At 35.3% G+C, this 23,307-nt stretch overlaps 1 protein-coding gene across 1 annotated transcript in view; it reads left to right on the top strand.

Moving 5' to 3' along the window:
• The window catches only part of LOC129366320 (astrotactin-2-like), a 230,661-nt gene that overhangs the window by 121,743 nt on the left and 85,611 nt on the right, over positions 1–23,307 (top strand). The window contains exons 11-13 of the mRNA XM_055040101.1: positions 4,922–5,072; positions 20,685–20,851; positions 22,408–22,596. Coding sequence (XP_054896076.1) covers positions 4,922–5,072; positions 20,685–20,851; positions 22,408–22,596 — 507 coding nt within the window. The remainder of the gene's footprint in view (positions 1–4,921; positions 5,073–20,684; positions 20,852–22,407; positions 22,597–23,307) is intronic.

Here is a 23,307-nt window from a genome sequence, read left to right as displayed (position 1 = left end):
TAAGTCACATTTAAACTTTGAAATGTTTATATTACATGAACAGTATTGGAAACTATAGTGGTGAATGTCTTCAACTCCTCCACCAAACATGCTTACAAAAAAACAACAATAGTATTAGGCACACTACTAAATGAAAAGGAAAGTAATCAACAAACTGAATGATGTACAGAAATCTATATGTACAGCTAAACAATATGGAAACAACAGAAAGAGAATTAACTAGGTTCAGTTGAGCTTCTGAATATTTGATATTTCCCTTTCTCTTATAAAGTCAAGTTTTCTCATTACCCTTAACTACAACAGCATTCTCAGTTCTTTTGTCAATGTACAATCCATCTTTCCTTTTGAGAGGCATTGATAGAACCTATCAATTGAAGTGACCATAAATCCTAAATTTAATTATTTACTTTTGTAAATACCATAATAGATCAAAAAATGTTAAACTAAAGATTGCTTTCCAAAACAGTTTTACTTTGCTATGGATTAAATAGCTGCACGGCATTTCGCTTAGGTTTTAAATAAATAAATAAGTCGTGAGCGCTTCTTTTTTTTTTTTTTTATGAGTCCGTGTGTGTTATTTTAGTCATCCTCTCTATCCTAGTGCACTAGACTGTTCTGAATTAAGGATTCATTTTTCACTGCTTTAAATACTTGGCAGATGAAACCAAATGCCAGCTGGATAATTCAGAAAAGATGAGCTGCTAAATAAGGAAAAAGAAGGGACACGCAAAGAGAATGAACTCACTTTGGTTGCTTCTGGTGCAGTAGGATGGCAGGGCATTACTCACTTGTGCCTCTGCTAAGCAGGGGCGTAAACCAGAGGTGGTGCGAAAACAAGAACAACAACAAAACATCAATAGGCAATTAAGAACAGGAGGCACTTGCAGTCTTGGTGGGAGGAAGGGTGTAACTATTCTCTCTGGGTTTCTCCACTATCTATCTCTGTGTTACATAACATTTTCATTGAGTTTTTAAAGCCAAGACAAGTGTTTGTTCATGGTCCAAACTGTTTGTATTTTACTTCATTTCACCACTGCTAAAAAGTGAGGCCAAATTAATATTTTATTTTTAAAATACTAACCCTTTTCTTATACCCCTACAGATTTGTGTAGGAAAGCATGTGAAGCGTAGGTGTTCCTTTCAAACCTTGCAATTTTTGCAGTGTGATTACATCAGCAGTAAGTATTATAATAGAGCCAATGTTCAGTCTTTCGCTGTTGTGTGTGCATAACATAATACATTGCTAAAAATTAGCTCTCTCCAACCAACAGCAGCAAAAAAAAATAAAATTGAGATTTGCTGAAAATAGTTTATAGGTTTGGGTTGCACAAAGGCTCAGTTACCTACCACCTAAAGATGTGGAAATTTGATTATAACAACAGCAGTTTATTCTTCTACATTGGATATCCATATCAATGTCATCTCATTTAAATGGGAAACATACAAACTTTGATCATGCATTCATTGGTTTTGTTGCAAACAATTCCTGAAATGTCAGATGTTTTCATTTTTGCATAAAAAATTTAATTTTATTGTGTATCATGACAAATCTAGAAATATGAAGCCGAAGAAGAAAAAATAAGATTTTATAGAGATAGCAAAATAGAATTATATATATATATATATATATATATATATATATATATATATATATATTATATATATATATATATATATATATATAAACAATACTTGCTGCATGACAGCATATATCTTTGCCAAAATATCTTCTATAGCCAATAAACTGAATGAGTTAATTTACTTCTAATCATTTTAAAGCACTTTTAAATCACAGCTATTATTCCACAGTACAATAAACATTGAATAAACAAAGGAACTGTTACTTAAGCTGTTTATTCTCAAGTAGGCACACATTTTCTCACATTCGGTATGTGATGTTGTGGTAACAGTGAATGATTTGTTAAACTGCACTGTGGTGGAGGCGATTTTATTTCTTTCCAAAATACTTCACTTATGAAAATATGTAATGAATTTAACATGCAAATTTGACTGTAAAAATTCAAGGCTTTTAAATGTTTGATTTAACCAACATTTGTAAGAAATTAATGCACATCTATACTGTAAGAAAGGGAACATTGTTACCATCATCTTTGGCAATCATCATAAGGCTGCACTTTGTCTGATTCCTCACATAGGACCCGTTTGCCCCAGGTGACCTTACCATGGTTACCTCAGTTGTCAGGAGCTTCATGCCCCTGATAAAAGCCCCAATGATCATTTGAACACTCAAACCCCTCCACAATGTATTTCAAGTGTTTTGGTCCATTTTAGCGCTGATTATTTCAAATGATTTATCCATGGTATTTTATATAATCTCAATGTAGATCAGTTTTATTTAGATTTGTAGTTTTTCATCGAGTAAACTTCCCTCTGCACGTAACCTTGAGGAGTTTTAATCCCGCTTTAAGCTTGATGTTTTTTTTTTAAGAGGACAACTTAATCACATTTTTAGCAACATCAATAGGTACTTAATTTGTTCTGTAGCACTTTTTTTTTTTTAGAATCTTCCTTGAAATGACTTTGCCAAACAAGCAATTCGAAGCACTAAGCTCCTCCTTACACAGCAAGTCATCTGTCTTTCCCATCAGTCAAGACCTTTCTGCTGCCTTTAGTCGTGAGCCCCTCCTCACAACATACAGTGCTCCCTCTAGTCCCACAGCTGGGGAAAGTGTGGCTTATTATTTCATTCTTTGTGACAGCCAGTGCACTAAAGTCAGTATACAGACATGACTGAGTGTGCTTAGGTGAACAGAGAATTGAGTTAAATTTGCTATGCCCTTCCAAAATGTATCACTTTTCTTCGACTGAATCCTTATTAAAACACAAAAGCCTTTTTTTGTTTCATTCAAATTAATGTTTGGCTTTAATGAAAAAATAAAATGTCAATTTCAATTAAAAAAAGAAAGGATTCAAAACGTGTAAGGCTTAACAGCAAGTCGTTCTTTAGTTCAGTTGTGGTATTTTTGTGGAAGCTAATTGGTTTTAAACGTGCTTTGCAAAAACAAGAATAACAGTCTGTTTATGCTTGACTTGAAGGCAGAGAACAGTATCAATGAGCAATAAACTACGCTTGGAAAACAGACTTTCTGTTTCCCAAGTGCAAAGAGTGAAAACTGTCTTTTAAGACAGTGTGTCTGCCCTTTATGCAAACGTGTGATAGGAGCGCAGGACTGTCACAAGCATGTCCTCAACTCTTGGACTGCTCGGCAGGTTTGAGCAACAGAGGGTCAAGCATCTGCTTATCACAGCCCTGCGCTTGCTGAACTGTGCGCAGAGAGATGAAATGCTCTCTTGATCATGCAGTTTCAAATGAAAACAAAGCTATGTGCCCTTATGGAGCTGAAATGTTTACTTTCCAAGATAGTTTACTGCCTGCTAATTTTCTTGTGAGTATTTGGATAACGTCTCCTTGTTTTGTTTATTTATTCATTTATTAATTTTTTTTTCATGTCCTACTTTTGACACTAATTAAACACTGCACTTTATCTTGCATCTCTCATTGTGTGAATTTGCATCATGACATGCAGATGTACAAACTCGATGATTTCTACAAGTACATGTGGGTGTTGGCAGTTAATGTTGATGTAGCATTTTTGGAAAAATTACATTTTGTGACTGGTGAATAATTTAATATTTTCCATTTCTATTGTTACTTTTTCATAACCCTTAAAAATTTAATAAAAAATTTGATGAACCTGGATGAATACAGAATGTAGGTTTCATGTTATGATGACTTCATCTATTATAGCAACCAAGTTATCCAAATAAAATTTTTGTTACCCATAACTAAACTTGATTACCTCCTGCTAAATCTGAAATTCAGTTAAATAAAACCTTTCTGATAACATGAAATATGCTAAAATATCTTACAAAGCAACACATCCTACCCAAACCTCTGCCACTGAGAGAAAGCTTGATGGATATGGCAAAACTGAATATTTTCCTTAATGTGTATGTGGACAAATTACGGAAAAAATAATGTATCCAAAACTTTGCCCACCTTCTAACTACCTCTTGTATAAAGAACAGGGCTCCTACAAAATTTACTTTCTTTTATTTAAATATATCTTTGGTCTAGATTTGAACTGCTGGAAAAATAAAAAGAAGCTTAGTAGGGTAAACAAAATGTGCATTTCAGCTGTGTATTTTTATTTTCATTTACATGTTTATGTACATAGGAGAAACACACAAAGCAAGCAGGAACAAATAATGAACAAGAAATATATAAATATGAACAAAACAACTGAGAACATTTGTAACTTTTACAGTGAAATTACTTCAAAGCAGTCATCACCATTAATGCATAGTGAATGCTAATTCCCCAAAGGCTTCACATCAGAGGAACATGGTAAGAATGTGTAGCGAGCTACCACCAGTGTGCTGGCACGGCAAGGCTCAGCTTTAATGGATGTGATTCACATGAGCGGATAAATCCCAGAGCACAGATGCTTTCCGAAAAATGCACCTTGCACCAGAATAGCACGTCCCAAGGTGGATCCATTTGTAAAATGATCTCAGAATTTATTTCATAGACGGCAACAAGAAAAGGCAGCTGAGATTCAGTGGTCACTTTTCATATTTGATCTTGTGATTGTTGATTTTCTTTATTTTGTATGCACATATTATTATAAACAGTATGTGCATCAATCAAAATGACTAAAACAATACTGTCATTGTCACAATACAGCTGAGCTTGAATACTTTCCTAATTGCAGTAGAATAGAACAAAAGATTTTGAGAGACTGCTTTCCAGGTGGAAAGGGATTATTCTCAGCTGCTTATGCATTCTTTTTAATAAGACATTACTTGCACATGTGTGTCCATAATTGCTTTGTGAAAACTTATGTAAAATGTTTCATACTGTGTTAGCTAAATCTTTTTTTTTTTTCTTCAATTCCAGGGAAGAGGCTTTGAAGTCTACGTACTTTGAGTCAGTACAGGACCTGTTGGCGTCCTTTGGACCTGTTCGTGACTGCTCCAAAGACAATGGTGGCTGCAAAAAAAATTTTAAGTGTGTATCTGATCGACAGATGGACTCCTCTGGTTGCATGGTAAGCTTGTTTCAAATAAAGAGCATTTACTTTCAGATTTACACAGAAATGGAACTGATTGGCTGTTCAGGACAGTCAGAACACCCAGCCCTTTTGGTTGAGTGTATTCCAGCTCCTGTTTTTTTTTTTTTTTTCAGCAGCTGTGTAAATTGCCAGCAATATTCTCATGGGTTCTTCAAGGTTAAAGAACTCATGAAGATTCACCTGAAATATTAAAACAATGCAACCGTTCTGTTACATACTCAGATTTTAGAGTGTAGGTCACACCGAGGAAACAGAAATTTCAAGGTCTCCTTGTCTTTAGCTACTTCTTCCATCCCCAGCCACTCTCTGGCCAGCTAAGTTATAATCCCTTTAGCGAGACCTGGCATGCCAATTAGACCCTTGACTGGAGATGCCCGGTGGGCATCCTTGTTAAATTTCAGATCCACCTGAACTGGTTCATCTTAATTTGGTTATCTTCTGAATTCCCAAAGACTTCCTCATCCATGTAAGGAGAAAGCAAATACTGTTTTACTCCCATATGAGTGTGCCCTTTAGTGCTGCCAAGTGCCCAGGGCTTGTCGCCAAAGGCAAAATTTTAGGAACAAAATTTAGGAACAGAGCCTTAAATCACGAGAGGAGCTTTATTTCTCAGTGGTACAGTAGAATTGTAATGTAAGAATTTTTTTGGAAACAATATATTGGGAGTGAATGTACTCATTAAAACTTTTTATATTACAAGCAGTGCTTTTAAAATTATGCATAATTCTTAAAGTCATTTCTATTCATACATAAATAAAGCTAAAGTGTTTTTCAGAACATCAAAAATGAAAATGAAATAACAAAGCATAAGTATCAAATGTTGTATAAAAAGAAAGGATAAATGTGTTTAAAACCTTTCTACAATTCAAAATCTTGAAGCTGTGGAGTAGATGTTTTCTGCAATTTTATACTAATATCCCAAAATAAAATCCAGTGTGACAAAGAATTCCTACAGAAATCATATGATCAGCAAAAAGACTCAACATGTCTGTAATTTCAAGGTTTTCAAAACTATGCTTCATATAGTTACAAGCCTGATGTTGAGAGTTTTATCTTTTCTGCCATTATCTGTTGGAATAGCAGCATCTGAACCAGAAGCTGTTTCTGTTAATTTAACAGTTTTGGAGCAAATTGAGATAATTAAGAATTCTTCAGAAAGCCAAAAATTGTGGAAAACTTTGCACTTTGTATTCATAAATCATGCTGATTATTCTTATGGCAAAAGCTTATGGCTGTAGGAGCCTCTGAGATCAGAGTTGTTATCATGCAGATTGCTAGAGGACATAATTCCTGGCTGCAGCCATAAGCATCTGTACGAACAACAAGAATTAACTTTCCTCTTGGATTAAGAAAATATTTTTGAATTGAATCAAATTTGAATTCAGGGTTAAGAATATGAATAGTGAGAGTTCAGCAAAAAGTAAATGGAAAACTAAACTATTTTATGTATAGTATTTTTCACATAAAGCAAGGTAAATATAAATTTCCAATGTTACACAATGCTTTACATTTAAATGTTCACTTCTAACCTCTTTTTTTTTAATTATTTTATGTATGTGGTTTCTTTGTTTTGTATAATAAGCAGACTTGCCGATTGCAACTGTTTTTTAAAAAGTCAGTTTGAGTATAAGTAGCACTGTATGTTAGTTATTCGATTAGACTAAAATGGTCATTAAAGATTGTTAAAAATGTGATTGAGATTTTTTGAAAAAGGATTTTTTTCAATTCTACCTATTTCTGATTTAGGTAATTGGATTTATTTTTATTTTTATTTTTTTAATTGCTTTGTGATCAACTATCTGTATTTTTGAGCACAAAGCCTCATAAAACTTAGTTTGACTTTGAATGTAACATTGAAAATGGCATTATACAGTGCATATGAGATTCAAACCTGGCATATTTTCAACTGAAGAGTGACTAAAAAACCTCAGGCTTTGCATAGTAGAGGGCAGGCCTGCATTGTAAAGTAATTAAATTGATGAGCCATCTTAATTACTGGAGGACAGTTCTCTGAGTCATTCAAAGCTTTGAAGCGGCTGTAAATCGATGAGGGTTCTGCTTGTTTGTGACGACTAAAGGCAAATAAAAGATCTTTTTTTTTTTTTGCTTCTGATTTACTAATATTCTTCACCAAAAAATTGATCCAACGTCTTGTTACTACATTCTCAAAGCTGTTTTGGAGATAACATTGGTAACTTTGCAGACCCACAGGTTACTTAGCCTTGACAGGCAATGACCGAAAATGATTAATAACAAGCAGATTTCCTCATGAGAGCCACATTCTAGAATGACTCATAGCTCGTATGATTTTTATACTTTTGAGTATCTTTGCCCTCATTTCCAAAGAGTCTACAAAACCAGTCCTGTCTCACTGTGAAGATTAATCAATAACCGTACAATTTAATGTGTGATAATCATAGTCATCATTTCTGAGAATCAACTGTATAAATTACTCAGATCCCTATTATAAAGTCTGCCCAGATTTTGTTGGCTCCCCTTCTTGTTTTTCTTTATCTCTGACTTTTTCTAGTAATTTGTTTCTGCTTTTTGTTCACACCACTGTTTTGTGAGCATCAGCTGGCTTTGTTTCAATTAATCATTGCTGACTTCTTACATTTACATGCATTTAAATTGGTAATGAACGAGACACTGGTATTGTTTATCTTAATCTTGTGGGGCTACAGCCTTGACTTTTTTAATAACCCTTAAGCTCAAGACAGAACTGACTATTTTGATAATTATAATAATAAAACAAAACACATGCAATACACGACCAGAGAAAATAATAATGTAATATGATAATATAACATGTAATCTCAAATATGGAGATAGAGTTTCTGTTTCTCTTCATTTTATTCAGGTATATGTTTTTACACTGTGGACTGCTTGTGCATGGGACTTGCATATTTTATCGCTTGTAAAAAAGGGATGCAGTGAACTTATACACCTGCCAGGTTGTTGTTGGAATCAATTGTTATCTTGGTTGTTTTGCAAATGTTAGATTTTTTTTTTTCGAAGGCAAAGGCTGCAGCTGAGGTTGTAAGATATTGAATAGAAGGTGTCTCTGCTGCAGTAGAGTGAACCTTCCCCATAAACCAAATTATGGTGGCGAAAAGGAAGGTTTATTTTTTTCTTCCAAAGAGGCCTTGGAAAGTTTTAGTTGTTTACCGTTTTCTTACAAAAGCCTTGGTAAAGTGAGTAAAAAGTATATGGATTGTTCATAATAATTCCTATCTAATCTGTACATAGACAAGACTTGGAAATGCAAAAGACAGAGCATTTAATAGTTTGTAAAAATGGTCTTTGTTGCTAAAATAAAAGTTTTTCACTAATTGCTGTTATAGAAAACAATAGAAGTTATTACAATATATATTTACTGCTTTTATATGTTACCGAAATAACTTCACAGTATGATGTTAAACAAAAGTGTTAAATGAAGATCCCTACTTGCTTTGGCAGATGGCTTTAGCTAATAAAAAGGCTTCTGTTACAATATGCCACTCTATTAGTCACACTCCCAATGACTTATAAACAGTATTCACTCAGAGACTAAATGAGTCCTAAATTTAAATGCACACTGCCAGCACCAAGCAGTATTAAAGTACTTTACCATTTGTCCTCATATTTCTGAAAACCTTTACACCTGCTATGCAGTTTTCACATCTGCATTAAAGATGTTTATTGTCTGACCAATCTTGTTGCCAACTGATAGACATTATTTATGCCCATCATTTCTGTTATCATTTTTGAGTTGGAAAAGTATCAATTGTACTTTTAAGTATAAAATAGCGTAAATAGTGGAAGGAAGGACAGGACATTTGTGAAAAATGATTCACTTTTCTGCAAAAGTCTGATCGCTGTGCAGATGAAAAGGACTCACAATGCCTCCTAGTAATAAGGGATTACCACAAAGTGGAACAGACACAAAAAGAGGGAAAAAACAATAACAGAAAAAATATAGCACCATATTTTTCTATTATTTTGTTTTTGTGGGGGGGGGAGCAGCCATCTTTCAAACACCCTTGTCAGGCTTGTGTGAACACAGAGTCCACACAAAGAACTTAAAATGTGTTATCAAAGTCAGTCCCTCTGGGCACACTGCTGCTCTTAGAACAGTTGATATGCTTTTACAATAAATTAAATTCAAGTCAAACCCAGAGTCCAAGTTTAGCAGACATTGTTTATTCTATTTTGCCTCCTTTCCTTTTCCACTTGTGCTGAGACAGAGAGGCTGACAGTTTATTCTTGCACCATCTGAGTTCAGCAGGCTGCATATGGTGATTTTCAAAAAGCTAATGTTTTTGAGCTTGTGCCTTTTTTTTCCCATGTCCAAGCTGTTTTATTGTGTAGAGCTGTGACTTTCCTTTCAGATAACTAATATTGTATTGCTTACATTAAGTTTCCTTTAACCACAAAAGGTTTTTTTCAAAGAACTGTTTTTGATAATAGTAATTTAATAAAACACATTCAATCAAATAAGTTACAAATTGTTTTAAGTCATTTGTTTAAAATAAAAAATGTAGATGAAGTGTGAAAAAGAAGAAGTATTGCAATATCCCAGTATGCTCTGTGGTCTTGCATCAGATACTTTTTCTGTGCATTGGGTGTGGCAAAGTGCTTTGAGGGATCTGCCTTTTTATGGCACATCCCTTTGGCTGCTCAGTGGGGATTTGGCTTTATGTGGAGCCATTGCTAAAGAGTGTGGTATTTTGTAAGGATTCGCCTTCATGCTGAAGGAGAACACTAGTGCCTGAGGAGATTGATTAGTGCTGATAATGTGCCTGGGCTGCACCACTTTTATGTTGAAGGTAAGGGCCAAGATATTATTGACATTAAAACTTTGTTTCCCCAGGAATAGATTTTTTAGAAAGTTTTTTGGGGGTGGGGGGTATTTTCACAGGATTTTTAACATTTTCTACACCTTACAGGGCTGGACTGGCCATCTGGCATTCTCCCAGGAGGCCTACATGCCTTTTGGGCAGAACAACTGTTTTATTGTTTAACCAGCCAATAAAACAGGTAGGCAGATTTTGTTTTTTCCATTTTTTCCCCGACAATGAGCTGGCCCCAGTCAAACCTTTAACCCCCTGGGCTTTATCAAGCTGCACACCTGCAAAAACCAAAAAGTTATGGCATGCAAAAATGGATGAGGCAAAATGCTATAAAGGCAGAAAAATGCACAACTCACAAAACACAGGTGCTTCAGGCGGAGAAAGCAAAAATGTCCAAAACTCAAACTTCTATTTATTGTTGGGGATAATATTAGGACTTTAGTAACACTTTCTCCAGAACCTGGAGAAAGTAAAATCTAGCAATGAATTATGCAAAATTTAATGTTTCAGTTTAGACGATTTAATTTGTATTAAAATTTTACAGTACAAAGTATAATTTGATAAATTCAATGTTTCTGCTGTAAAATAGATTATTCAATTTCAAGTACTTTCATCTGTACACTTACTAAAGAAAAAGACGCTCTCTGCAAGATGCATAAAAAAAGCATAAAACTTAATGCCTTCTATAAAAGTTATGGAAAGTTGGGACTGCATTTGTGCTTCTTGCACTTTATTGTATAACCTGTTTTCCATTTGCAACTTCTCGATGAATCTGACTAAGCAAATTGGACTATTTTCGGTATTGCATTCATTCTATTATTTCATCTTGGCAAGTCTGTACGCTACATTGAATATTACAACAAATGTATGTAAAATCACATTTTAATTGCTGCAGGTTGTCATAGTTGGTGAGCATAGCCAGAGAGAAATGTTGACCCAGAAGATTAGAACATTAAGGCCCCTGGAAGAAAGCAACATGACAACGAGCTTTGATAGGTTTTCTTGAAATGTAATCTCGCAGATGTTGCCTATTATTATTTGTTATAAAAGGAAGACAAAGCCATCTAAACAGCACAAGCGCAATGGTTTTATTTGAAACGATTGTGCTCATATTGCTTTTATCGACTTTTTTTTTCTTTCCTATCCAGTTTCCTTTTGAAAATGTTCCTTAGTTAACATTACAACACATGAATATCCACATTAAGGCTCAAAAATGCAGTCAAAAGAGCAAGCCTTTGGCTTTTGACCATGTTTCATTTTCACTCAAATGACAACTGCTGTGACGTTGTGCGCAAAGTTATGAAGGTCTTTAATATTACAACCACTTTTTTGTAGTACACCAGTAGGCAGCCACACAGACACCCATTATGATGGGTTCACGGTCATCTTTTTGTAAGATTTTTTTTTTTTCAAAAAAAAAAAAAACTTGGTTTCCAATGAATATGTAATGAATTTTTCATTTTTCTGTAAATCATTTCTGTGCCATAACTTCTTACACCAGCAAGTACAGACACAACCCCTCCTCTACAAGTTAATATCAGTTCTGAGATGTTGATTTTTTTGTACAACAGAAGTCTTGAGTAAATTCTAGCTGACCTTGTACACTCAAGTTTAGCAGTTACCCACTAAACATTTGAGGTCAACTCGTGAAACCTTTTGCAATTTTAATGACTTTGGTTTGACAGTGATAGAGTTTTTCTAAATGCATAATTATATTTCTGTGTAAGGCATTGATGTATTTACCAATGACATTTTTCCAAAGGAGGATCACAGAGGCTTAACAGATGGTAGAGCATCGGTAGCACATATTCCAAAACTCTATGTCTCATTTGGGAGATTCTTTGGAAGCTGTTTGGTTGTGAATTTGACAAAGATGGCTTTTTTTTTGTTGTTGTTGGAGCACCAAACCAGGCAATAATTTTGAACTGTCAAACTCAATATGTTCATGACAAGCCAGAGAACAGAATATTGTTTTTCATCTTTTTTTTTTTTTTTTTTTTTTTTTTTTTTATTCTATCCTGGAGTGCTTGAGTTTACACTCCAGAAATAAAGGATGGAATGATGTGGGGAGATTTTTGCTTTGCATTGTCTGCCTTGCATAAAGAGTCAGCAGGGAGGTAAAATATCGTTCCCACACAGTGAGCGTTTTATGCAATACCGTATCCCCTAATCCCTCCGCAGCCCTTCCCTGCGTGTGTCCCTGTGGTTCTGTGTTCCTGACAACTGAGCATCATGACTCTCACTGCTCTGCTGCAGTGCTCTCCTCAGTTTACATCATTACGACTGAATTTCAGTTGTTTATAGTTTGAAGGAAATGCATGGGGGAAAAAAACTCTGATGTTTATTGAGTTTAGCTTTAATAGTTTCTTTTTAAAGCAATGCAAAGTTGCACAGTGCACTGTTGTAGCCAAATAAGGGAGGAAAGATTTGTGTTGAGTGAAAGTAATGAAAAACAGTCTTAAGAGGGGTTATAAGCTGTAATGTGGGCTTCAACAATTCAGTGGTAACAAAAGTACAGCAGGAGGCATTTATTTAAATTATTTTAGTTTGGCTCAGTTACAAACAAAAGTGAGTATTAGATGGATTGTCCAAATAACAGAGTATATTATCGTCACTTCTAAATGCTTATGACGACCAAGCTGAGTTAAGAGTGGCACAATGCAATGGAGCTGCACCACAAAGCCATTATTCACTCCCATAACCATCTGTTTTATAGTCACCACTAAATAAAGGAGGGTGAGATATGGAGACAGCATCTTTTAAATGTGCCAGTTACTAAAGTGCAAAGTGGGCTTAACCTGACAAACTGAGATCACATTTTAGGACTTTTAGCTGATGGATATGTGAATTGCCCTGTCACTTAATGAAGACTGTCGAGTAAACACACTAAATTGTCTTTTCTTTTGTTTTCATCGTACAAATTACAATTCTGAAAACTAGAAATTTATAACCAGATCCATTTTGGCTTGTAAGCAAAGCAATATTTGTTGGCTTATTTGTGATTCCCTAATTAAATTTTCTGGCAGTCAGGCTTTAGATAACATTTTTTTTGTTTTTGTTCTTTTTTTTTGTTGTTGTTTTTTTAGGTAGAACTTCATTAGAGTGCTTTAACCTTTCAAGTTTGAGCGAAAGTATTGCTTTTATCATCATAAAAACATAGAAACAACACCATGGAAAAACATGAGACCAAAAACTTCAGTGAAGGCTAATGTTGGAATCGCTTTCAGTTTTTTAAGGCTATATGAAAATGTGTTTAGTTGACTTTTTTTTTCCCCACACACCTCTTAATCTTTTCATGACGTTTTTCAACCTGTATTTCCTTCAGCTGAAGATAAATAAAGATGTAAAGCAAAATCTTAACACCCCTGTTTTGAATCCCTGTACCATTATTTCATGTCTGTTTTGTATTTTAGTTGCTCAGAAAATAAACACCTTTAAGTAAATGACATTCCTGCAATGCATTATCCATTTAACACTACAGCAAACAACCTCATCCCGTGGTAAGGCTGATATATTAAAATAATTATGAAGCATTAGTCTTGCAACACTGAGACATGGTGTGTACTGCACAAATGTGCCACTGCAGCAGAATCAATTCAAGTGTGAATCAAATGTTGTAGCAGTGACCCAACAACATTGCTTAATGTCATGCTAGTCTTTGCATTTGCTCTGCCTGCACCGGTGAAAGATTCAGTTGCATCTGGATGCTGAATAGCTGGAGCAGCTCTATCTGATGCAGACTGACCTACTTTCAAACTAATTCAATCAGTTGCATACTTTCCACTAATTAAGTTTTAGTACAAACTACTTTCAGTACTCTTGACCCCTAATGTTATATGTATACACCCAAGTGACTTATACATATGTATGTATATATAGACAATATAGTCAAATAGACAACCACACAGTTGCTTAAATAATACCCAACTGTGCCTAGTGAGTCAGTACCTCATATTTGTTCAGCATACAGAGATATGCACTACTACATTTCTCTGTATTTTCTGAGTTGTTAAATCTCTGATTGTTTCCAGTCCATGTTAACCTCCTATCTTGGATGGCCAGTGTAGATATACTTACAGGGGAAGGGTTTTGCTTCTGAAGCAATAAAACTGTTTTACCTAATTTAACACATCTGAGCGATTCCCGAGCTTTAGGCCATGCATCACAGCCACCTCTAAATTCGATTAGGCTGTCAAATATAAGTATTTTATCCCCCACCTCTTCCCCCGCGCCTCGTCTGTCAGTGTGATTTAGAGCTGTGCCGTTTCCAGAACTTTCATTGTTTTGTGAAAGACTCAGCATCTTTCCAAAGAAGTTTTTTCTTTTCTCTTATCATCTTCAAACATTTACCATTTGTTCCATGTATCTTTCCTTTCTCTGCAATGTGTGATGACAAATATGTTTTAATGTTCAGCATATAATTGTGAGAAGGTCACTGTGACCTTATAAGATTTTCAGTAGATTGTACAAAAGCAAGGGGCTCTTGGTAAAGTAAATGGAAATGTGATTGTTTATCTGTATCAACACTAAAAATTCAGATATTTGATCATGTACAAGCTGATGCATTAATTCTGTTTAGATCTACTTACCTGGCCACAAAATCTCAGTATTATTGGTAATATTTGCAGCAAACACTGTTTTACGGTCAATATTTATACACATGGTTTGATTTGTTCAGTTAAGAGTCATGGTTGTTGAAATATTAACAGAATTTTATCCATCTTGACAACTAAATCAAATATTTTTTGAGTTTTTATTGTTATGTTCCGTCTCAAAAGCAGAGCTGGCAGAACGACGACACGTGTTAAAGTGGTGCTAACTTCAGGGATTCAGCCTCAGAGTAGAGCAAGGCAATTCTGGATTACTGACAACTATTCCTGCAGCTCCACCTCTTTTTGATGAATGACTCCAATCTTCCTATGCTGAGAAGGGCAACATTACATTTTTGAAATATAGTTAATGGGCCTGAGACTGGAGGGTTTTTCCCTGTCTGATACCAAACATGAGGAGATTTGTGTAGAATACACAATGAATGATCTGCATTTATACATAAGACGCTTGACAACTTAATATATTTTTGTTTAGTTTGATCTAAAACTGTCTCCAAGAAAACAGAATAACTTATTTTGATCTTAATTTATGGTTTGCGTAAATACCAAGTGTCTCGTGTGAAGCTCTTAATGTGATTAGCTAGTATCCTTTTGATCAGGAATCTAATTAGAATAACACAAATCTTTGGTTATTAGCAGCAAAGCTCTGTTAATGCCCAGTAATGAGGAATGCTTTTGATATCGTGCTGTTTATTATTAACCAATTTATGAAAAACATAATATGTACAGCTTGCCAACTAACAGAAATATGACCTGTCAGTCAGGCAAGAGTGGGTAGGAGATGACTTCTATCAAAAATAATATAATCCCATTGGTTTAAATATAAAAGTTAATTTAATAGTGTGTAATTGTAAACAGAATTGCCACTACTTCTAAAAACACACACAAAACCAGACTATGATACTGATTATTTATGAGGACTGCCTTAGTGAACAGTTTTGCTGACTTTGTTTGTGTTTTAATTAATTTTGCTTTTCTGTATTGTCAACAAACTCCACATATATCACCTATCAGCAATGTTGTTTTCTCCTTTTTGTAGATATGTTCTGTAGGGTTGGCCATGCAGCTATGTCAGAACAAAAAGTATTAGGACATTTGGGACCTTTGGGTTCAACTGGAATCAGATTTTTCTTAACTAAATGCAGAGTTTTTAATTTAATTGTCAAAAAACTTTAAAATTCTTAACCTTAAGTTTTTGGTCAGTACATATGGTTGAAAAAATATGTTTTTTTCACTCTATAAAGACAGACAATCACGTATGTCTTCACTATCTGACATTGTAAATTCCAAAATCCATTTAATTTACTCAAAATCAAAAGAGCAAAAAAGTACAGCTGTCCATTAAAAAATTCAAAGTTTGTATAGACTAAAATTGCAATACATTTTGTAGTGGTGACTAAATAACCTGAAAGTGTCATTCAATGCCTTTTGTATGTATATATATTTTAAATTGTGACAGTATCTGTATTACTGTTTAAGCGTATTGATTCCAGAAAAACAATTACATTGTGAAACATGTAACATAAACCCACATTAAATACAGGCATTTCCTATTCCTAGTTGGGCATTCAGTGGCTCCACACTCTGTTGCTGGTAAGAGTACAAGAAAAGAAGGCGACAGCTACTGAATAAAGGCTTTCTGCACCCAGCCTTAGTTCAGCAGGGCTCTGCTGAACTTCAGAAATAAATCGGTCATATTTTCTAAAGGGAAAATCTTGCTTTTTCTATGTTTGGGACAATAGACAGCATTTGGTTCAAGAACACAACCGAACACATTGTTTTGAGCCACATATATCTGAATACGCTTCAATTTGTAAGCTTTCCAGCTTTGTAATGGACAAGTACCTTATTGTCCCAGATTGCAAAGTTGGGGGGAAGAAAGTGTGCCAATTAGCCCTGCTTCTTACCAACTGTAACTTCAAATCATGCTACATTCACCATCTCTCAAGAAGGATAGTTCATTCCTGATCATTTTTCTCTGTGCTGGTAACTGCCAGTTCTCATCAGGGGCTGGGGGTTAATCAACTCTTTGCTCAGGTTCTGGAAAGTGCAAGAAGTTTCATACTGGGTTTGACACGGTCCCAGAAGTGAATAAATTATTTCACACAAATATCTCAAACAGGTTCTGATTAATGAAGTGTACAAGAAGAGAGAGGTTGCCCATCGCTATGGAGAGTGGCAAAAAGTATGATTAAAATACATTTTTCATGCTCAAACTTACTTGAACTAGGAGAAATATTAGCTTTCCTAATTTTTTTTTGTTTTGTTCAAGAATGAAGAATTTGGTCATTTGGGTTTAAATTAAGCATTTGCCTTTGCATTGAACTTGTTCCATCAGAGTGCTGAGATCTTAGAGCTCCTGCATTTCTTGTGTCTTGTATTTCCACCAAGTAGATGTAAATTAAAATGTGAATAGTGTTTCCTTTGTGTGGACTACTGCTTATCGGCATATTCTAAGTAGCTCTTTGACATTGTGAAATTGTGTCAAACTGTGAAGGATGGAATAAAATGTCATTTAAAGAAAAAAATGAAAAGTGTGAATATGACAATTCCCTTGATTTACTTTTGAACATATATAATTAACTACCTGTCTTTGAACTAAAAAGTTTAATGCTGTTTTAAAAAAAAATGAATATGTTACTTTACTTTAAAGTAGGTTACATCAATGACTCTACTTTTTTTCACTTCACATTTGTTGACAAAATCTTCTCCTCCATAAACCTGGGCAATCATTTCAGCTATTCAACTGTACGATGCCTGGAGAGGAAATTTAGAAGTAATTAAAAGCTGCAGCTTCATCTTTCTGCTCACCTTTCAGTTTCATCCATACATTATGGTAGTCAGGGCTTTGTCCTTCAACCAGAATTAAGTTTAAAACACGCTAAAATGTGTTTTAGTCATATTTAAAGCAAGCAAAGAGGCAAGCATTATTTAAATCAGGTCCCCACAAAGATTGTCAGTATGAAATGATAACTGGGTTTCATGACTTCAAAAAATGGGATTGGTTTGTCTCTGATTTAAGGGAGTGTTTCACTAGAACCCCCTTTTTCTCACAAATTTTCTGATATGCAGATATCGTCCATCATTTGCAGTTTGTCATTCGTTATGTACATTCTTGCATGATTTAGGGTAAATGATTTCACATCCTGCAGCACACAGCCGGCAGCAACAATATATATTGCATTTGTTGTCTGAATAATCTAGTGAAACTTTGAAGCTTTGAGAAATAAGCCAGGGAAATAAGCCAGGGAAATAAGTGAGTGAACTTCTCTCACTTCACGGTCTCCCATGTCCAGAAGGGAGAAATGTCCATATAAAGTAGGAATCCTGAGCGACAACAACTCCTACCTGATGAGCCAGTTCCACCCAGCAGTTCTGCCGCTGGGTTTGAGCTGCCTTCTGTCAGTCAAAACACATATGCTTCTCTAAGCCTTATACATTTCTTTACCTTGATGTTTGGAGGCTCATCAGACCAACTCAGACTTTTCAGTTATCTTTGGTTAGTTTTAAAATCCCCAATACCTGCATATATAGCCCTGCAAAATTCTTCAGACCTCTTGGATTTTTTCATATTTTGTTATGCTACAACCACAAACTGCTTTATGTTTTATTTAAAATACACAAGCATGTTGTTCTTATTTGGAAGTTATATTAAAAAAAAACACGGCTTTTAAAAACATTTTAGAAATAAGAATCTGAAAAGTGTGGGGTATTTAAGTATTCTGTGCCCTGGAGTGAATGCTTTGTAAAGACCACAATTTTGTAATTCCAGCTTATTTTTGGAAAAATAGTTTCCCATTCTTCTTTGAAACATAACTCTAGCTCAGTCGGATTGAAAGAATCATGTCTTTAAGCATCAATGTTCAAGAGTTTCCACAGAGTCTAAATTTGGAATCAGGCCTGGGATTTGACATGGCCATTCTCATCCATGAATAAGCTTTGCTCTTTATCTAAGCCATTCCGTAGTAGTTCTTGCTGAGAACTGAACTTTCACCTCAGTCCCGATGCCCTAGACATATTTACACAATTGCATTGTATGTACATAGCTCCATCCCTCTTCTCATAATTTACTCTCTTCCTGATTCATGCTACTGTCACAACTGTCTTCATATTAATAGTGTAAAGTGTTGTCTTTATTGCACCACTGTACACTTATTGTTTTGCATTTATACTTTAAGATTTAAAGTAGTTCAAATAGTATTAACATGTTTGCAAGGTGTGTTGGTAAAGACCTAAACATTTGAACCCAAAGCTATGAAGCAATCAGTAATAATAAAGTGGAAGCGCCACACGCTATGCACCATTTGTTCAGCTTCCAAGGCAAGATTAAAACGGAATAAAGAAATTGAATAGCAGTTTAGCAGTTTTATAAATGGTTGCATCATTTTCCTTTTTGTTTTGCAGAAATATATCAAAACCAACACAGAACATTAACTGCAGTCATTATATGCCCACAGCCAAAGCCCACGCAGGAAGCAGGAACTTGTGTTACAGATGAGTCAGTGGCCGTCAGTAAATGTGGTGAACAACGCTCTTCAAACTGTGTCCCTAACATCATTCATTTGGAATCCACAGATGTGTTATGTTAATATTGGCAAAGACGACAGAGCAGCAACACCTGCAGCTTTGAAGAAAGTCTTGATTGACAGGAACTTAAACCTCTTCTGCATGTTACTGGGAACAGTTCGATGAAATTCAGCTTTAGCAGGCAACACTGTCAAATATTCAAAGAAACTCACTCCAATAGTGTATATATGCTGTCTCCACTTCATGATTTTGTTGACTGTAAATGCATCTGTAGCTTTGAATCACCTGCAATTGAGTTTGCTGTTGCTTTATGGTTCATATCACACCTGGTGTGACACAATGTCTGACACATTACTAAGTTGTGAAATTTCAACCTTGCCATGGAGACAATTTACATTTAAAACGGAAGCATCTGTTAGTTTTTATGTATTTTTTTCCAAATATTCTTAATATCAAATTACTTTAAGAAATAATCTAAGTCACCTTTAGTGTTACAGTTCAACAATTCAAAAAGGATCTATGAACATAGCAATATTGCAAGAATTTGATATATTTTTTTACCATCAGACTTATTCCTCTATTTTCCGTCTTTCAATGTCATCACTTTGTGTTGGTTTTTAATTTTAATACTTATCTATAGTGCCTCCCCCAAGTGTTATGCTAGCATATAAACTCAACCAACCCAGTCCATGCATGCACTAATCTTTTGTTTACTTCTGAGATGGATGAAGCAATTCAAATCATTATAAGTAGTCTAAAGTTATTAATTATAAGTAAAATTGCATTTTTAATGGAGTCCCTGTTAGTTAAGTATGCATTTGCTCTTCTTGTATTCAGGCAAAATTAGTGTTCTTTAAGCTGGAGGAGTCATAATTTATTGAAATCCACTTCATAAATGAGTGGCTGTTCAGTAAATTAGCCAATCTAAAGTTAGAGCATTGGGTCTATTGTTTTAAGTTTTTTTTTTTTTTTTTTTTTTTACATTCTGCGTATTCAAACTCAGCATAATGTGATTTGAAAGTGGAAGCTTACTGCTGGGCAGTGTCACTGAGTCGTCGCTGATTTTGTTAATGCACTCAAGTTTCAATGGACACAGTTTAATTTCAAGGTTTTAAATATTATATCATACTCCTTGGTCTAGGGACAGACTACACACCCATCCCTCATCTGATAAACATTAAAGCTTCCTGCGCTGCTTTTCCTCCTGTCAGTGTGCAGTTTTATCGGAACAACATAACACTTGGAGTTTTGCTTCTGGCACTGAACAAAACAACACACAAATCTCAGTGCCAGTGCAGTATCTATCCAAGCTTGTATCGAGCTGAGCTGTGTTTATGATAAGAGCCATCAGTTTGCTCTGTTTTGCTATGGGATCACATGAAAACCTCTCCATTAGAACACTTTAAGAAAATCCTTCATTGTGTTTGAGAATTCTTTCTTTTAAATCCAAGCCCAAGGTCTTCTATTTTGTTTGATATCTCATCAATCATCATCTTGTCATTACCCCAGCGTACTGATTAAAATGCACAATCTGAGCTCAGTACCTCTCTGTTCCCTTCTCTGTCCCTCCATGTGTCTCCCTCCTCTCCTCCTCCTTCTCCTAATCCATTTTCTCGCAGTGTCCTGAGGGGTTGAGACCGATGAAGGATGGCTCTGGTTGCTATGACTACTCCAGAGGCGTTGACTGCACGGATGGCTTCAACGGAGGTTGTGAACAGCTGTGCCTTCAGCAGCTTGTACCCCTTGAAGATGACCCCACTGCCAACAATATTCTTATGTTTTGCGGGTGAGTATGACTACTAGAAAGAAAATCTGTAAAAACTGTTCCCATGGTGTAAATACAGTCACAGGAATTATTTGGTACGCTCCAAAATTCAATATCTCTGAAACCATACTCGTCTTCATTTCACTTTATAAGCCTCTAACATCATTGTGAAGTAATTTTGCAACATTGCTCCAACACACTGAGGTTCTGCAGGTTAAGATTTTTCCACAGTATTTCAGTCAGGTTGAGGTTTGAACTTTGACTGGACCATGGTGGCACATTTAAGATCGACTCAGATTGAACCAAGCTAAACCAGCCTCATCTGTAACCCGAGAATCTATTGGTATAGTTTACTCAGTGACTGCTAAGTGTGAAGGCTGAAAATCCATCCCAAATCATCACCACTGCACTGCTTAATGACTGGTGTGCATTATGGTCAGACATTTCTACTTTGATCTCATCTGTCAGATGGATGTCATTGCAGAAATGTTGCCGTTCATCCTGGTGCAACTTTATAAACCATGGTTCTACTGACATAGTATTTTGAAAGAAAACATATTTTTTTATGAAAAGTCTTCCGAAAAAAATCATGCTTGCCTTTTTATATTTTTATTATAAAGTTTATGAGTGACAGATTACAATGCAATTTTAAGGTGTGTGCAGCATCTCCACTGTTGCATTGATAAAATCTAAAACTAACACACTCCTACATAAGAAAAATATCTCTACCATATTCTCTTTTATTTTATATATTTCTATTGTATATTTTTTGGCAATGCATTATGATCTGTTCTAAACATAAATTTCAAATGCATTACAGTAGCAGAATTGCAGTGATATATTTCCCATTGAATTCAAGGTTATAGGCCAGCAAGCAGAAAAATCTTTTGCTTTTTCATCTGCTAATAATCACCTAATCAAGCACATTTGATTAGCACTTTCTGGCTGCTGTTTTACTTCTAAAAGCTTATGAAAGCAGCAAGAGAATGTGTCACTTTTTTCCTTGGCGTCTACTGTCAGGGAACTTTGCTTCCTCCTTAATAACGGTTTTAATGGCAAAGTTTTAATTGAAAGTGTTCATCAGTCTAATGCCCATTTCAAAATTAAAACAATCTACAAACACTGTACTGTATGCGACATAAAATGCAACTTAGTGTTTTGTTAGTTTGACTTCATTTTATCTTCAAATCAAATTTACATTTTTTGTTTTTATGTTCATTTTTTTATACATTTGCAGTTGATAAAATATGCATTAGTTCCACATGGGAGGAATGTTTTATTACAAGTGAAACAATCTTCTACTTGGTACAATTTGGTATTTTTTACAACACCACAGACATGAGCCAGAACATTGCAGTTTGGGCACAAAACAGTCTTGTATTTACTCCTTTACATATAGACATATACAGATATATAGATATAGATATAGCCAGTTTAAGTATGTTCCTGACTGTTCTTTATTTATATCACCTTAAACTTTTATATCCTTTATTTTCTTTGAACAAGACCTTTCACCTTTGTGTGTGTGTTTGTTCAGATACCTCGCATTACGCTGACAGCTTGTGCCTCGTTCACAGGTGCGTGCAGGAGTACAAGTTGGCAGGAGACGGGCGCTCCTGCCTTCTGCAGTCAGAGAACTGTGAGGGACAAAAATGCCTGAGGCAAGATGTCCACTTCAATGACACTCTGTTTGGTGAGATGCTGCATGGATATAACAACAAAACGCAGCAAGTCAACTTGGGGCAGATATTCCAAATGACCTTCCGGTAATTTATGTTCAAACACACACACGACACTAACACAAGATGTTGCTTTTAGATACAGTTTTCAGACTATAGTGAGAAGTTTCAAAATGTCATTTTAAAAATACCCATTGCCGACATTGTAACAAATTTTCAGATTCTTAAACAATATCTAAAGAAAAGTTTTATTTAATAGTGACCTCATTGAAGAAGCTCTAAAAGCCAGTTGTCTGGGTTGTTGGTTTTACTGCGTTTCTGCTTGCATAGATGTGTGCACCGTCTTTGTATTTGGGGGCATGGAGAGTGAGAAGTGTACGCGAGAAAATGATGGCTGAGTAAGGATTGAGACTTATCCTATGGCAGTTCTCCCTAAACCGGCAGCCTCCTGAAGATCTGGCTCACTGTGATAAGTCGAATGATGCCTGCAATGAAAAGCATAATTCAGAAAGATGATGAGGTTCTATCTATGCATGAATGCAATACACACAGAAAATGTGCTCAAATCATATCTCACATTAGTTGTATATCTTTTACTCATTTTGTTCCGTCTGTTTCACTCCTCCATTACCCAGTTTTTATATCAGCATTTTTTTTTCCACATTATCATGTTGTGCTTTTCATCAGTTCCGCCTTGTGGGTCACAGTGTCTCAGCGTGGCTAATAAAAAAAGTAATAATTGTAATAGCTGATACCATTATCTACCTGCTGTAGGTCCTGTGAGTCACAGTGTGAGAA

The sequence above is a fragment of the Poeciliopsis prolifica genome, unplaced genomic scaffold, assembly GCF_027474105.1.
Source record: "Poeciliopsis prolifica strain line A6 unplaced genomic scaffold, Auburn_PproV2 SCAFFOLD015, whole genome shotgun sequence".
Taxonomy (NCBI): Eukaryota; Metazoa; Chordata; class Actinopteri; order Cyprinodontiformes; family Poeciliidae; genus Poeciliopsis; species Poeciliopsis prolifica.
The sequence above is the reverse complement of the archived record's forward strand: the minus strand, read 5'-3'. Positions and strand labels throughout refer to the sequence as shown.